Source organism: Protopterus annectens, chromosome 6.part0, assembly GCF_019279795.1.
Source record: "Protopterus annectens isolate FY-2018-M chromosome 6.part0, PAN1.0, whole genome shotgun sequence".
NCBI classification, from domain to species: Eukaryota; Metazoa; Chordata; order Ceratodontiformes; family Protopteridae; genus Protopterus; species Protopterus annectens.
Window position 1 is genome coordinate 672,806,780 of NC_056737.1, and position 18,548 is coordinate 672,825,327.

At 40.9% G+C, this 18,548-nt stretch overlaps 1 protein-coding gene across 1 annotated transcript in view; it reads left to right on the top strand.

Moving 5' to 3' along the window:
* Positions 1-18,548, top strand: part of CEP170B (centrosomal protein 170B) — a 1,277,870-nt gene that overhangs the window by 1,194,435 nt on the left and 64,887 nt on the right. The window contains exon 18 of the mRNA XM_044074358.1: positions 6,178-6,229. Within this exon, the coding sequence (XP_043930293.1) occupies positions 6,178-6,229 (52 nt within the window). The remainder of the gene's footprint in view (positions 1-6,177; positions 6,230-18,548) is intronic.

Genomic DNA, 18,548 nt, shown 5'->3' on the forward strand with positions numbered 1-18,548 from the left:
AGGGCCGTTCCTGCTATAACTTAGTGCGCAATGCAGATTTAGCCAGAGTGAAGTTTCTTAGTGGTCCAGAGTGTGTTTTGGGAGAGAGTTTTACTACAAGAGGTGGCAGTAATTGAGTTGGAAAAGTTTGTTAGTGCAATTCAATTAGTGTGAAGATGTACAAGTAACATACTGCTTTTGAAAAGGAGATGCAGTGTTGCTCTAGTTAGGGCAAGGAGCTAATGAATCAGTCTGTAGGAGCTAATGAACCAGTCTGTTTTGTTTAGGGAAGTTTGGAGTCAACTAATATTTTGAGGGATGTTAGCACTTAATGGTGATGTATAATATAGACTAGGGTGACAGGAGATTTGTTTGTTTATGTGTTTCATGTCCGAGTATTTGGTATTGTAGATGATGTAGTGTGTTTATTTTTCCCTGAAAGTTTGCAGGTTTTCTGCTTGTATGCTTTCTAAAGGCAAGCAAAGGTTTGATCTGTACATTTAGGTCTTTAAAATGCCATGCCTGTTTTAAGAGTTTGCAAACAAATTAAATGACATTGGATTTAGTGTGTGGAGCTGACTTTCCTCATGGGTGACTAGGATCCTAGTTTTGTATGTTAATAGTTGAGCTTGAATTGGAAAACCATAATTTGTATGCTAATAGTTAAGCTTGAATTGGAAAATTATGATGTGAGGAATCTGATTTTATGTGATAATTCTTTAGACATTTTGCTATAAAGATTGCAAAAGTGCATTGCCACATAAGGGATGATTTGAATGAGATAATGTGGTGGAGAAATGATTAATAATGAGAGACAGTGAGCAAGAAAAATAAGGGATGAGAACCGAACCCTGAAGTACACTAGCAGAGGATGGAATAAGGTGAAGTTTAAACAATATGCAACTTGTTGTACTGTTTAGACGATCCTTGAATCATAGAAGTGTATGTGTACTGATATAGAAAACTAGGAGCTGCTGAAGGACTTTGTTATGGGATATGGATTTAAAGGCCTTAGGTAGATCAGTGAAAATAGCGTTGTTCAATTTACCAGTATTCATATTGTTGTTAGTAAAACCTAGAAAGGTAGTATTAGTGCTGTTCTTTTCAGAAGGTTTGTTGATTTTGGCTGTGTAGATTATTATTGTAAGTGTTGCATAAGTTGGAAAGTATGTCTCTGGCAAGTATTTTGAATAAGTTTGAGAGAATGGAAGTCAGTGTCAGTCATTACTGGGGGGGAGGAAGGGGGGGTGGGAGATTTAGGCAGAAGGATAACATTGACTTCCAGATAACTAGTAAATCCCCCTGAGGAAATTGATATATTAATTCCTTGCTGTAATGAGATGGATGTAAATGATTCACAATGATTTATGAATGTTGGATACAGCTTAAAGGAACCAATTTGATTATAGGGGTTTAAGTCATGTAGTCACTTTTGATAGACTGGTATGGGCCTGTGGTGAAAGAGGGAATGAGATGACTAGGGTCAGTGATGGGGAGTGGGATTTGAGTAGGGGATGTTTGTGAGTCACTTGAGTTGGTAAATGGTTTCGTCATTGCTGTGGCTGCACTTTATTGTGTGGCTATTGGTGAGGTTTATGAAAGACTAGCTATAAGTCTGATTGCACCCATTCTACATTTTTAGTTAATTCCACTGTAGTTTCAGTTGACTGCACAAATATGTAAGTATATTCCTTGTATTGTGATGTTTTTGTCTTGCTGATAATTTTCTTGCATGCTTTTCCAAGGGGACAGTAGTAATCTCAGTTTCCATGGGTGTTGTGCTTTTCTGTAAGTGTATCAAGCAGTGGCTGTATCCATTTGGGCAAATTTGAGATTAGTTGTGCACCAGGGGGATGATGTTTTTTTAATTATGTATGTATGTATGTATTTATTTATTTATCAGAGAAGATTTTTTTTTCCTGGAGTGGGAATAGTAAATTTAGAAAATAATGAAGTGTTGGATTTACAGTCTGATTTGGTAGCAGCAAGTTCCCAATTAGTGGGAACTACCATTGCCAGACTACGAGTTCATACTTTGTGTTAAGTTATAGCTAGTAATTATTCTGCCTGGAAGCTTTGTTTGCCTTTGAGAATGTGGTGATGATAGTGTTAAGGGAGCTTCCTGTGATAGATGGGAAGGAGCATTTGGGCTTGCTGAAAGAAGGGATGAGGAGATTTGTGTCATCTTTTTGTGACTTGTTACGGCTCTACCATTGTTCTTGCCTGAGGCCTAGTTGCTTCTTCAGTTATTTGGAGAATGTCTGGTTATCCTTTTGAATGAACAGGTGCAATTTTGGACATCTTGAGTGTTATGTGCTGGATTCCTTATTGGCTTTATCAATAGATTTGTTCTATGGCTGTTTAGAAGTTGGTTTTGGGTCCATTCCATCTGCTTTCTTTAGTGGCCAGTTTCATGGGTTTTCTGCTATGGAAGAATGAAATGTGATCATTCAGGATGCAGTAATTGATCATAAATCCTAAAAAGGTTGCAAGTTATATGCAAATAAACAGCCCAGCTTGAAACAATTTTCCCCATGTAGGGACCAAACCCCAATATCCCCAGGCTTATATATATCAGTTCCACAGTCACATAACAGTGGGGAAAGGAGAACCTCCTATAAACAGCCTTGGGCAATCATTTGTTTCACTGTAATGTGAGTAGACAAGTGATTCCTCAAACTTAGCATATCAAACAAGGGAATGCCCTCATGGGCTGGTAAGGCTCACACCATTTCAGAGTTGGAGTAAATCTGATCACAGGTTTGTGGTGTCAGTGATAAGAGATATGGTTTAAAGATTTGTTTGGAATTTTTTTTGAGAATATGCTAAATTGTAGGTGCCTTGTCTAAACTCGATGATTGTCTAATTTGTAGTCTGTTTATATCTCCAGATGAATTTGTGGAACGTTTTCTATCCTTATGGGGGTGTATTTATTTTTTCCTCTACTTAAGTAGCTACATTTTGTAATTAAGAGAATATTGGTTTCATCTGCTTATGGATGCAGTAACTGTGAAAGCCAGGAGAAATGTATGCTGTTGAGAACTTCAGACTGAACATTGTTGGTGATAATATTTAGAGTAAATAGGCATTGCTTTGAATTTATAAGTGTTTTTCTCTCACTGGCTGTCTTGGAGCACCAAAACTGTCCATTCTCCAAAACTCAAAGCAATGTCTATTTACTCTAAATATTATTTCCATAAAGTTTTCCTAAACTCTTCCCTTATTTCACATGTTGTATATACTGTTTCTCGTCCTCTGTCCTATTTCCCCATACCCAGCTCTTTCTTCTCTCGTCTGATTTATCAGTTTCTAGCAGAGTAATCCACTTCCTGGTGTTCCTATATTTCACTGCTGTTCTAGCCGGCTCCATCGTCATCTTTGAATATTTCATCTCCTTCAGATGGATTTTCAGTTGCTTAGTATTTTCTCTGATCTCAAGTTCCTTTAACCTTTGTCCATGCATTATGTTTGATCTGTGCGTTTTTCAGAGCCAGTAGATCAGGACTACACACTGCCACTTCACCTAGGCTGCCACGTACTGTGCCTGTCACTGTCTAGGAAAGGTGATTGTGCAGCCGAGAGGAGTTGCTCTTGTCCTGCACTCATGTCGGACACTGGTATTGATTGCTTCTCTACTACCTGTGGATCGGATCAGTCCAGCCTTACTAGTGTCCTGGAGCTGCACAGCCCATCTTCTCTCAAAACCATATTAAAGAAACTCTGCAGTTTTTTAGCACTTTATCGCAGTAGAAAACCTCATCTTTAAATACAAAAATCCAGATAGTTACCTGTTACTACTAGAGTAATATTCCTTTGGAATATCTTTTTTGTTAAAGCTTTATAACATAAAATATTGCCCACCTCTAGAAAATAAACTTAAATAGTATTGCATCAATATTAATAACTGTATCACCCAGCCACACTATAAAAACTTTTAACATGAAAAAGTGTGGCAAACACTCCACTTGGTGGAATTCCCATAAAACACAAACACCAGTCCACTGCAGTAAAAATTAATAATATTTATTTATTGATAATAACGTAAGATTGAGTGCTTTCATCTTCTCTGGACTATATCAGTATCATTTCACTATAGTCTGTTATGCTGCTTTGATCAGGGGGCTCTTATCTTTTGTATGTCTGCTTTCAGTATTGCTCTTGGAAAAAGGGTCTTTAGTAAAATAGTTCCAGCTAGCTCAAATTACATTTGTCTTTAGGAACAAATCAAACCTATCACTATTTATCTTTAGACTGAAGATTATCCTTCTGGACAGCTACTGATGCCATTGCTACAAGGAAAGTTGTTAGTCTGGCTGCAACTTTGAACGTTTTAACAAATAACTGGCCATGCCCTGCATTGTTAGAAGTGTTAGAAATGGTTTTATTAATTATACTGTCTCCTGCATGCCACTTTCCAAACCATTTTAATTGTGTGCTTGATAATTTTGCAGGCATTTAACAACTGGTTATCACTCTGAAAAATATTGACTGGTTCATAAATACTGGCTGCATTTGTTGAAAAACATGGAAGTTATATTTTTCTATTGCAGTGTTTGTACCTGATTGTATTGTATTTTAAGTTGCCACCATGTCATGTTTACATGCCTGTGGCTGGGTTAGTGGGTGAAAATTATCCTTGGGCCAGTTTACTTACATGATTATCAAATAGTGAAATAAAAAAAAAAATATATATATATATATATATATATATATATATATATATATATATATATATATAGGAATGTCATCTGTCATCTTTTGTAGAAGATGTTCCTCTGATCATGAGAAGACATTTTTGTTTTTTTGCCACACTCCATAGGCACTTTTCCTGATTTGCTTTCTTAGCTGCTTGTGCTGTACCGTTATCTTTCATTGTTAATGTCATTTTTATCTTTGTGGTTATGAACTTTTCTCAAAATACCTTTACACTTGTGTAATGCCACTATAATGGAAAATCAACTAATCTTCTTGAGAACGTCTAGTATGTTGTGATGGCCCCTGTTTTTTTTTTTTTTTTTTTTTTTTTTCTTAATCTCTGTTGTAAGGAGAATTGTTGCTGTTCCTGCCTGTTTTATTTTATTAGGAAACAGTTTGGAGATTAAACACTATTTGTATACCGGAGAAGAAAAGTCTTTAGGAATGTCAACTTTTGTGCTTTAAGTAATAGTGATCAATGAGGATATTTTGGCCTACTGTAGCTGGCTTCAGATCCCTGGCATCCCAGAGTGCTCCTTCCCTTAGCGGGATAGCCCTGATGTGTCCATTCACCAGGTGGTTATTGTTCCTCCAGACTGGAAAATCTTCCAGTAATCATGATATGAGTGTCCCCTTGCCCATGGAGTGGAGTGCTTGAGCCATCATTGGCCTTATGTGTTATTGCATTAAGCCCTACTCATCTATAATAGGCTAACATGAATTCAGGAAGTGAACATGTTGCAGTTCAGTTAATGAAGGCTCCCTCCACCCACCTGTTTTGTGAAGGAGGTGGGTGGACCCTGTCATGTCATGGCCCTTGAAACTCAGCTGGCCATTGTATCCTTAACCCTTGCCCCATCACATTCCTGTTCCTCTTTCCTCATCAGCTCCTCCATTCCCTCAGTCATTAATTGAAATCCATTTGTCTGGGTCACAGACAGGATTTCATTCATCTACACCATGGTACCAGCTTCTCAACCCTTGATAAAAGCTTCTGATTGCTCCTGGCTTGTGGCTGGAGATATTCCGTTTTGTTGCCAATGTTGCAAGAGATTACCAAGCATGTCATTTATGAATAATACATGAACAACTGTTATTTGGCTTATTTGCAAATTTCTTGATTGTTCATGGCACTATAGTTAAACTGTCATATGTCAACACATATTGCAGAGAGTATGGCTACCTGATTGGGTTAGTTAGTTTCTGCCCATTTTTGCCTCTGTGTAGCAGAAGCTGGCAAGTACCATTGTTCACAAAAATTTATACTCAAGCAGTCTTTGTCAGGTATAGCAGGCTTTTTTTTTTACCTGTACCAGATTTTTTCATGTTGGCATGTAGAGTTGCTGATATTAAAATAAGCATTTATGTACACATTATTTGTTAATGCAGTTTATAGAACTGTTAATCTTCAAAGCTTTTGTTTCAGCATGTTCTTTTAACCATGTTATCTTAGTTCAGTATATAGATGACTGTGCTTATATATGTATTGTTGTTATATTTTAGGAAATATCCTCTATTTTGAAAGAACTGAGGAGAGTCCAAAAGCAGCTAGAAGGTTAGTAATCACAGTTCAATGGATTTTATTTTATAAAAAAATAATAGAGTAGTTAAAATATTTAGCTGTTTTTTATTGCTGTGAATTTACTTCATGACCATGTCATTTCCATTTATTCAGTTTGATTATATGCTATAGCTATTAATATGCTTAAGTGAAGCAAAGTTTTTTTTTAATCATTTGTTAGCTGAGTAAGTTCACTGGACATAGGTGTCCCATTTCAGTGGCATCCAAGGAAAATCATCTAGTTAAGTGACTTGGCCAGAGTCACTTAGAAGGCAAATGGAAGTGGAAGGAATCAAACCCTGTGCCATGGGATGCAGGAAGAAGCTCATTAACAAATCAGTGCCTTAATTCTCTGACAGTACGCTTTTGTGGAAATGCAAATGTGAATGCAATCATTTGGAACCCAGCATATGTTCTACATTAGATCACAGTTGCAATATTATTTACCTATTAAACTTCTGTGATTGGGGTCCCAGCCATCCATCCAGTCTTCAGGAGCTCATGTTCCATCCACCTGAAGTGGTGTACACCTTCTGTAGGGCATGTCCTTGCATGCTGGTTAAGTGGGATTCATGTCTGCTCCATCTTCAGAACTTTCTTGCTGTAGTCTGCGTATGCATTCACCTCTTAGTGCCAGAATTGCTTGTAGTACTTCACATCCATCAGTTACATTTTTGGAAACCTATTTTTTCTTGTTTAGTGGGCTGTTTTGATTGTTTTTGCAATTGTTTTTCTTTGGCTTTGTTTAGGGGCAGAGCATAACATGCAAAACTACAATGTCTGCCAGAGGTGCATTCCCAAAACTATTAGAAGTAGACTGCATGCTCTTGGCCTGTACCTTGGCTGCAAATGCTTTGTGCACTTAACTTGCTCTTCCATGTACTGTGCAGAACTGTTTCCCTTTTTAGGTCTTCTGCTCAAAACAAAGCAGAGGGACAAGTTGATCAGGGACCTTGAAGACGCTGTCCAGATATCTCATGTCCCCTATCAGTCCAAGCTGAGTGTCCCGTTTGAGGTGAGTTCTGATCCCCTACACCAAATGTCTATGTCTCCCATACTCTTGTCAGTTTTCTTAGAGGCCTACATAGTCAGGGACCTAGACACATCAGTATAGACTGACCTCTGTAAAGATGGGACCAGCCCCAGACACCCAGCTGAGGGAGAATAAAGAAGAACCGTATAACCCTCTCAGAAGGAGATGGTGGTATCCACAGAGTCTTTGTCAGGGAAGAGATTGAAGGTTTTTGTATGGCGGTCCAGTCCATCACATCAAGATACAGTCTTTTAGAGCAGACTTACCCCTCGAAGGACTCAGAAAACAAAATATATTTCCTGAGATCCAGCCCTCTCCAAATTACCTCAGAATAGGAGGTAGGCCAATAAGCCTGTACAAGGCCCTGCAGGCTATGATGCCAGGTTAGGAGCTTTCATGGTCCTGCCTCTCTTCCCATTAAGAGAAAAATAAGCCCTTCCACATAAGAGGAATATAAACCCCAAGACACTGACCAGGAGGAACTAGATTATTCTTACCATATCTTTTCTCTTGGCTATGATTCTGATGCTGAAGATGCCATCTCTTCTGACTTGCTCTCTAATGAAATATCCATTTGGTGAAACACTCACTATAATGAAATATACTTATAGCCACACTTATAGCCATAGCACCACTCCCTACACAAAAGGTCCAATCACAAGTTCATCAGCCCCACCCACACAATCCCTTCCCCCACTCCCCTTAGCTGTCTTCCACTTTAGAACTAGCTTGACTAATCCCATAGCCACTCTCACTCTACTACAATTTCCCCAATACCACAATACTCAAACACCATTATGCCTCTAAAACCCACCTCCTTTGTACTCCTTCCTCTTTTTCTTCTCTTCCTAACGTACCTTTACCTTCTCACCAGTCCTCCAAATTCTAATCACTCTCCCGCCTTTCATGTAACTTCTACATACCCCACATATGTTAAACCCCCCACAACCATTATATCCCCTCATTTTTATTTCTTCAGTAGTAACCTCCTATTCCCTTACAAACTCATTCGTGTTCACTGCCTCTCATTCCCAATCCCTAACAACACTATTATAATACAATACCCAACTCTCAAACAGGAGACTAAGCACTCCAAATTCCTCTTTTCCCGTATTCATCAACTTATTACCAACTTTCTCCTGGTGACAGTCACCCAAAGCCTGGTTCCTTTCCGTCTCTTCATTCAAACCCATCACTTCCCTCTCCCCCCTCATCCTGCAATTTCCCCCATTTTCATTACATTGAATGCTCAAAGCTTATAAAACAAGATTCCAAACTTCCATGCCTGGCTCCAGCATAACCACCCAGATATCCTATCCATTACTGAAACCTGGCTAAAGTCGCACATAAAAGATCCTGAAATCATTCCCCCAACTACAATATAATTAGAAATGACAGGACTCTTAAAAAAGGTGGTGGAGTAGCTCTTCTCTACTCCTCCTCCCTTACATTTACTCCCTTCACCAAACCCATACCCCAGTTCACCAATGCCGAACTAACCCTGGCCCTCTTCCAGATGAATAGAAACAAACACATATGTAGAGCTACTCTTTACATTCCCCCAGGAGACAATATCCCCATTCTTGAGGATATCCTCTCTTGGTTCTCCTCTAACATTACCAATGAGACCATAATCCTCAGTGAAGTTAATATTAACTAGACTGATATTCAGTTTCCTAGTTCTCCACACAACATAAACTTATACAACTTCTCACAACTAATAAACTCTACTACCAGGCCCTCAAAACACTTCTCCTCTAGTACTACTCTTGACTGGATTCTTGTTTCCCACCCCCAATGCATCTCTGACCGCAGTATCCTATCTGACACTCTTAGCGATCATCTTCCCTCTTTCGCTCATCGCCTTTCCTCCTCCTTACAGCTATCCCACACTTATATTTCCTCCCGCTCTCTCAAAAGGTTCAGCCCTGAATCCTTCTCTAGCTCTCTAAAACACACAAACTGGAGTCCTCTAAAAACCCTCTCCCTAGATAATGCAGTAGCCTACTTTAATACTACAATGTCCTTCAAGGATGCATCTGCAGTCATAACATGTGGGTTGTCCTGCCTCAGCACCCCTTCGGTCGGCCGGATTCCAAAGTCTGGGTCTGGCCTCGGCTGATGTCGCACTTTCCCCGACGTCAGAGTGTCTGGGGTATAAAAGCATCAGCTGGCGCCATTTTCCTCAGTCTTTCTTGCCGCACGGTGCCCGAAGCAGAAGCTGTTCGCAAGTGCCGGTCGGTCAGATCCAGAGATTTCAGCTACCGAAGACTTGAAAAGCTAAGTACCCCGTTGGGGACTCTTTCTTGCCTCAGCCGATGTCAGACAAAGTAAATAATTGTTTAACTTGTGGGAAACAAATACCTCATAAGGATTTCCATTCTTACTGCCTTCCTTGCTTAGGCCCAGACCACGACGTATCAGCTTGTTTAGCCTGTGCCTCCTTCAACCGACGTTCTCTTAGACGTCGGTCGGAGTTTGCAGAGGAGTTTTTTGGAACCGATTTTGCTTACAAAATGCCGTCGGAGACTCCGACTACGCATATGGTCAAAACCGCAAGGAAAAGGACCGACACTCGCGGCCCGCGGTTTCGGCTGAAACCATGGCTAGGCCTACCGCGAGTGTCTCGGTTTCGGCTGAAACCGAGTCCACGGCTATTCCTACTACCGAAACCATACCTCCGACCACCGAGGCCAGAGAGGCCCCGGCTGAGTCGGCTTCAGAACTCCCTACCGAAGCTAGTGTTCAGGACTTGTCCGACACCATACCTTTGGACATTTCTACTCCTGCACGTGGGGCAGCTAGGCCCCCAGCTTCTATGTCTATTAAGGCCTTCTCCAGGGCTAAAGCTGCCAAACTTTCAAAAGCTTTGCCTGCCAAATCTACATCCCAGAGGCTTTCCTCTAGTTCTCAGATCCTCAGTCTTGCTGAGGACCTAATCTCCTTAATTAGGGGTTCCCAACCTCACCCAGACAGGGCCTCCCAACCACCTCCAGACAAAAGGCCCAGGACTGACCCTTCTGAACCTCACTCCTCAGATTACTCCACGGATGGATCTGATTTGTCAGACCACCAGGAAGGGGCCTACTCGCCTTATGAGGATTCAGACGCAGAAGAATCTATCCCTTCAGCCTCCCCCCCTGAAGAATTTTCCTTTGGGGAGACTTTACACTCCATGAGAGAACACTTTCAATGGCAGGGTCAGGATTTCTCTGATTCTTGAAAAAGATTAAGGACCTTTTAGCATTTGCCCCAGCATTGGCCCTTAGCTATACCTCCGGTTCTAACTGTAAGTGATGATGTGTACAATGATGTCAGTACTGCACCTGATTCTCTTCCTCCGACCCCCGCCAAACCTGACAGATATTACAGGGTCCCGGATTCTCACTTTCACCTGTATAAAGCCCATGCTGCAGACCCAGAAACTATTTCTCAGGGCCCTAAAGGGGTTGCAGCTGCTACTGCCAAAAATCCCCTACCCTCTGAAAGAGAGTGTAGAGCATTAGAGAGATGGGGAAAAAAGGTTTATACATCTGCTACTCTTTCTGCCAGGGCAGTAAACTGTCAATTCCATATGATACAGTACCAAGAATTTTTGTTAGATCAGCTAAATAAGAAACTTTCTTCACCTGAACCCTTAGACCGTAAATCCCTTCAGGATTTGGTACACAACTCACAACAGGTCAGTAATCATTTCTTAAAATGTGGCTATGATGCACTGGAGGCTTCATTTAGATCAGCTATGACTGGGGCAGTAATTCGTAGGCATGCCTGGCTGAAGGAGCAATCTTTGCCAGACCATGTCAAGGCTAAACTCCTCGATGCTCCAATGGAGAAACAGCATTTATTTGGCTCCCCTGCACAGGAGATTCTAAAGAAGGTTGAAGAAAAAGCAAAATCTGTGCAAACAGTTAAAGATTTCCTGCATGTTCAACCTCCGAGGTTCAGTAGAAACTGGCCTACAAAGAATTGGTCCTTTCCAGATTCCTCCAGAGCACAGAGAGGCAGAAACAGGCGCCCTAGAGGCAGAGGTCAATCCAAAGGCCCCTACAGAGGCCGTCAGTGGCAGCCTGCCAACCAGAGGAGTAGTGCAACAGCTACAACTACTACCACTACTACAGGACAGACACAATGACTTGACTCTGATTCCGCCTACCAGGGATCAACTGGAAGCACCCTTGGGCGGAAAGCTGGCTTTATTCTCGAAAAACTGGCATTGCATTACAAAGGATACATGGACATTGCAAATAATAGACAAAGGATACAGGTTTCACTTTCATACTTTGCCAAAAAGAGGCGGAATGCCAAACCTTCCACCAAACCAGAAGGCAGAGGCTTTAAGACAAATCAACAAGTTACTCCAGATGAAAGCTATAGAAAGGGTACCATCCACAGAACAAGGCCAAGGATTTTACTCCATACTATTCCTTGTGCCAAGAGAAGAAAACCAATGGAGGCCTATACTCGACCTGTCCACACTGAACACTTATCTCATTGTGCCAAAATTCAAAATGCTGACCCTACAGCAACTTCTTCCCATGTTGGGCAAGGAGTCTTGGCTGGTGACTCTAGATCTCAAGGAGGCATACCTGCACGTCCCTATCTGACCAGATTGCAGAAGGCACCTCAGATTTCTTGCAGGATCAGAGCATTATCAATTCTCAGCATTGCCCTTTGGCTTATCTACTGCGCCCAGAGTATTCACGAAATGCCTGGCATCAGTAATTGCACACTGCAGACTTCAGGGAATTCAAATTTATCCATACCTGGACGACTGCCTAATACAAGCGGACAACAAGACAAAATTGTTAAAGGACTTGGCCTATGCCATACACCTGCTACAAACCTTGGGATACACAGTCAACATCCAAAAGTTAAGACTAGTACCATCCAAAAGGATAACCTTCTTGGGTGCGGATCTGGACACAATCACTCAGATGGCTTTTCTCACAGAAGAAAAACAAAAACAACTTCCAGATTACTTCATGACTCTGACAAGACAAACTCAGCTTACTGCAAGGAAAGTCCTGCAGGCCCTGGGTTACATGGCATCTTGCATAATTTTAGTTCCACATGCCAGGTTGCATATGAGGAAATTACAATGGTACCTAAGGAATGTATGGTCTCAACACAGTCACAGTCTAGAAACCATGATTCAAATCATTCCATGCCTTCAGAAGGAATTCCTGTGGTGGGCTCAGGCCTGCCAGTCCAACAGAGGGTTGCCTTTCAACAAACCAAAAACAAGGCAGACCATCACCACGGACACCTCAGACCGAGGATGGGGAGCACACATGGAGGACAAGTGTATCCAAGGCCTATGGCCGCAAGGGCAGCTAAGCATGCACATAAACCAAAAGGAAATGCTGGTAGTAAGGCATGCAATCGAGGCATTCAGACCCTTCCTCCAGCAAGGGCATCTCTTAATACGGACAGACAACACCACGGTCATGTGGTACATAAACAAACAGGGAGGCACACATTCCTACCCTCTATGCCGGATGGCTATGAATCTGTGGAACCTATGCCTGAATCTCAATATCCAGCTGCAGGCCAAATTCGTACCAGGAAAAGAGAATACACTAGCAGACAGCTTAAGTAGAACTACCATGGATGCACACAAATGGATGCTGCATCCAGACATCTTCAAACTCATAACAAAGAAATGGGGAATCCCAGAGATAGATCTGTTCGCCAACCTACTCAACCACCAACTTAAGAATTTCTGCTCAAGGACATACCACCCACAAGCCTGGAGGGTGGACTCTCTCTCTTTCAGCTGGAATGCCCTAACAGTATATGCCTTTCCACCTCTCCCATTGATGTACAAGGTTCTACTGAAGATCAGGGAGGAACAGCCAAAAGTCATACTAATAAATCCGGACTGGCCAAGACAACATTGGTACCCCCTACTGAGAAGCATGTCTCAGGGAAACTCATGGCCTCTTCCCCTATGGCCTCTTCTTCTAACGCAGAACAATTTCAAGACCCTGCATCCCAACTTGAAAACATTGCAGCTAACTGCCTGGAAGAGTCCTTAAAGCCCAACCAAACCATTTTATCTCAGAGGGTGAAGGACATTATCCTGGAGGCTCGCAGACCTTCCACAAGAAAGACATACTCAGCTAAATGGAAGAGATTTCTCATTTGGAGCGCATCAAAGGGCACAGATGTCATAGTGGCAAACCTAGCACACATCCTAGAATATTTAGCAGAATTGTTCCACAATGGTCTGTCTTATTCATCCATTAAGATTCATGCTTCAGCAATTTCAGCAGAATACAATATGGACCCACCTATCTTCTCACACCCTCTTCTCAGACAATTTTTGAGAGGGATCAAAAATGTTAAACCTCCAAGAAGACCCCCCCTACCTGCATGGGATCTCAATTTTGTGCTGGAAAAACTGACACTACCTCCTTTTGAACCAGCAGCTTCAGCAGACCTCCAGTTTTTATCTTGGAAAACTGCATTCCTTCTGGCAATCACTTCAGCAAGAAGAGTATCTGAGTTACAGGCATTAATGGCAGTGCAGCCTTTTCTTATTTTTCACCAGGATAGAGTGTCACTGAGAACCAATCCTACTTTCATGCCAAAGGTGGTATCTAGGGTATCCTTGAACCAAGCTATTCACTTGCCTACGTTCTTCCCTAACCCACAGAACAAAGGGGAAAAACTTTTGCACTCCTTGGATATACACAGACAACTACGCTACTATTTGGACAGAACTAAAACTAACAGAAAAACTGACCAGCTTTTTGTAGCATTTGCAACTGGGGTGCAAGGAAGAGCAATTTCCAAACAGACAATTTCAAAATGGATAGGAAATTGCATTCGTTTTTGCTACTCCTTTCATGGAAAGACAGTTCCTGAAAATATCAGGCCTCACTCCACAAGGGCCACAGCCACCACTACAGCTTTCCTACGAGGGGTGGCTACCAAGGACATTTTAGAAGCTGCTACTTGGAGCTCCGTGCATACATTTGCCAAGCATTACAATCTACCTTTATACTCCAGATCCCGAGCAGGGTTTCCGAGCAGGGTTTGCAACTGCAGTACTGCAGGGGATCTTAACTACACCATAATTCTCTTAGTACCTCCTCCCCCAGATTGGCTATGGTATTCTACCCATATGTTATGACTGCAGATGCATCCTTGAAGGACATAGTACAGTTTTGTACGTACCATAAATGTAGATGTCCGATAGGTATGCATCTGCAGTCAGGATTACCCACCCTCCTTCCCCTCTGTGGTATTCCTAGGGTGCTTACCCCTCTTTCAGCTAGCTGGGGGAATCTATTATGGTGTATTTGTTTGTTTGTTTATATATGTATATAATTTGCAAATATTTGGAACTTTTCAGCTTTTATCCAAATTTAGCCTTCCTAGAGGGCACCTGGCATCTGGGGCAAGAAAAACTGAGGAAAATGGCGTCGGCTGATGCTTTTATACCCCAGACACTCTGACGTCGGGGAAAGTGTGACATCAGCCGAGACCAGACCCAGACTTTGGAATCCGGCCAACCGAAGGGCTGCCTGAGGCCGGACAACCCATATGTTATGACTGCAGATGCAAACCTATCGGACATCTACATTTATGGTAGGTACAAAACTGTACTTTCTTAGACCTGTTAAATATCCTTGCTCCTTCCAGAACCAAAAGACTTAAAAGTAAAATTGTCCCATGGTCAAGCAAAGAAACTACAACCAGTATGCATCTCCATGACAAAGCCTGGAAACATTAATAGAAAAATAAAACCCGTACCACCCTGACTGAATATAAGCTACTCCTTCTTCTTCTTCTTCTTCTACTTTCGGCTTTTCCCGGTTAGGGGTTGCCACAGCGGATCACCATCCGCTCATGATTGGCAGTGGAGTTTTACAGTGTCGAGTTGCCAGCCCAGCGCCCAACCTCCCACAGAAGGCACACACATGTACACACTCACACCTAGGGCCAATTTAGTGTGTCCGATCCACCTACAGCATGTCTTTGGGATGTGGGAGGAAACCAGAGCACCCAGAGAAAATCCATGCAACCACAGGGTAGACATGCAGACTTCACACAGAAGGCACCCCAGCCGAGGATTGAACCAGAGAACCTCTTGCTGTGAGGTGGCAACGCTAACCGCTGCACCACCATGGCCGCCCTATAAGCTACTACTTAACAAAGTAAAAAAATACTTGTTGCGTCCGACTGCAAATCTTACTTCTCTGCCCTTCAAAATAACCACAAGACCAACCCCCAAAACCTCTGGAATGGCATCTCCACCCTCCTCAATCCTGGCAAAAGAGATAACCCCTGCCCTGACCCAAATGTCCCAGACCTGTCCTTAGCCACCCAATTTAACTTCATCTTCTTTATTGATTGTATAGCCAGACTAACTACTTACTTCCCCAACAAAGCTTCACTTACACCTCCTCCTATCCCTCCCTCCCCAATAACACTACCACCTCCCAACCCCACCCCCCTTCCTTCACTATCAAACCTATTCCTATTTCCACCATAAAAAAAACTCCTTCAGAAACTGAAACCATGCTCAAATGCCCAAGATGACCTTCCTACTTCCTCAAAATTGCTGCTGATGCCATCGCTTTTCCCATCTCCATTCTAATAAACCGCTCAATCCAAGAAAACTATGTACCCTACTCTGGAAAAAGACCTGTGTCATTCCCCTTCACAGAGGAGGTAATAACAACATTCCCAATTTCCGGCCAATCACTATTTTATCCCCTGTCTCAAAAGTTTTAGAAAATTGTATCCACCTTCAACTTCTACCCTACTTCACAGATAATGACCTACTTACCCCCACACAACATGGTTTTAGACCTGGCCACAGTACCACAACTGCTGTCCTCTCCTTCCTCAAAACTGTCAACAAAGCCCAGGATTCCGGTTGTCTAGTGTCCAACCTGCTTCTGTACTTATCAAAGGCCTTTGACAGTATCTCCCATAGCCTTCCCCTATCTAAACTCTCTAATCTAAACCTGTCCCACTCTTGTCAACTGGTTTTCTAGTTACCTCTCCAACAGACAACAAGCTGTCAAATGGAAAAAAGCTACCTCCTCCTTCCTTAATACACCTACAGGCATACCTCAAGGTTCCATATTGGGTCCCCTACTGTTCAACATTTTCATAAATGACTCCCACCAAAACATTCCTAGTGCTAAACTGATTCAATACGCAGATGACTGTACAATCGTCTGCTTTGCCACTTCCACCTCCACTCTCTTAAAACTAAGTCAGGATACTTTCTCTTGTACCGAACATTGGATGATAGGTAACCACTTATCATTCAACGCATCAAAAACTAAAATTATGGAGGGACGTGGCCAAGGATGAACACAGGATAGCAGCAGATTTCTTCAGCTCCACCAATTTCATTATACTGACAGGAATTAATTACTTAAAAAATTAATTTTTGAAGTAATTTTCTTTCTAAATACGTTTGTTTTATATAGTTCTTGAACTATATCTAAAAAAGAAAGGAAATCTTAACAATATTCCTGTCAGAAATCACTGTGGAAATTTTCCTGTCAGTTTATCAGTCTGAAATGAGTTCCAGTAAGACAAATTCTCAAGACTCCAGCATCAAGAAAGAACTTCAGTCTCTGATAATTATAATCCAGCAACTTACTGATAAAATGGATACTAAAATAGACACCTTCATAGAAAAAACTACAAAACAAATAGACCTGTTACATACAGACCTGCAACAACAGAAGATCCAGATGACAGGCATAGAAGAAGCTGTGAATGACATGGAAAATAGAATCCAAGAAGAGGAAATCAACATTGAGTTTCTGCTGAAACAAAATACACATTTACAAACAGAGCTGGATGACCTGGAAAATAGATCTAGGCTAATAACATTAGGATTTTGGACTGCCAGAAAATATTGAAGGTAACAATATTACTTCTTTTTTAACAACTTGGCTCCCTAAAACTTTAGACTTAACAGAAGCATTCTCTTTTGGTATCGAAGAGCACATAGATCTATAGCTAATACTAACTCTAACAAAAATATCCTAGATCAGTTATAGTTAGATTTCTATCATCTTTTGATAAAGAGATGGTTCTTAAATCTGCTTGGGCTAAAGCTCCTGTTAAGATTAATGAGACAACTGTGCGTTTTGACAATGACTATTCTTCCATGGTAATAGCTAAAAGAAAAGTTTTTCTGCCACTAATAAGGGAGCTTAAAAAGCACAGTTTAAAACATACCTTCTGTTTCCTGCCAAGCTTAAAATCTTCCTTCCTGATGGTCCTAAGGTTTTGATGATTTAGACTCTGCTTTACTGTTTGTCAAAGAAAAAGGATTTTGGATAAAATAGAAGAAATGAAATGGGCTAGTTCTTCATTAAAGAGATTGGCAAATGAAGCTTCGTGGAAGACTTCAGAGAAGAAGAAGAGACTAAAAACAAATGATTTGTTATATGTTTTTTTTCTCTCTCATCATTTTAGTTCATTATTAATCTTTTGAATATAGTTCCTGCATTTCCAGAAAGCCACAAATATTTTGGAAAAGATTTAATCAAAGTTATTCTCTATGTGCAAAGAAATGTTTTGTTTCATAACCAGTCAAAATACCTGAAGATTTAATGGCAAGCTGTGATTCAATTTGTTTCTCTTTCTGAAAAGAAGTAAGGTTAGTAATTTGATACATTTTTTATCTTTACCTTTTTTTCCCTTCTCCTTTTATTATTTTCTTTGTTTAAACAATGACATTCTATTTAGATTATGTAGTGGGTAAAGGGTGGGGAGGGCAGGGAGTGAACAGTAATGAAAATATCATTAATAGAATAATAACATATTTATTCCTTGTAAAAGTTTTTATAAGTTCTTCAAATGCTATTTCTAATTATACTTTCTTGATTATACTGCTTATGCTTGTTTGTAAATAATCTGTTATGCTTTAACTAATAATAATCAGAACTAAATAAGAGTAAATAATATGTTTTATTTTTAACTCTATTAATATAAACAGTAAGTAACATTCCATTGTATATACTTCTTACAGCTTTCTCTTACATTTTTTTTATTTCTGCCTCACTCCCTTTTATTTTCTACTCTCTTTTTCTTTTCTTTATTAATATATAGAAATGCTTTTGATTGTGTGGGCACAGTGAATAATAGGATTTGTATGAAAATTGAGTTGGGAGAAGAATGTTGAGTTTTATTGCTTGTTGGTAATTTTGGGCTTAATTTCACTTACATAGAGGCTGTAATGATCTGTGGAATACATTGTGAAGGTTTTGTCATGTTTAGATGCATTTACACTGC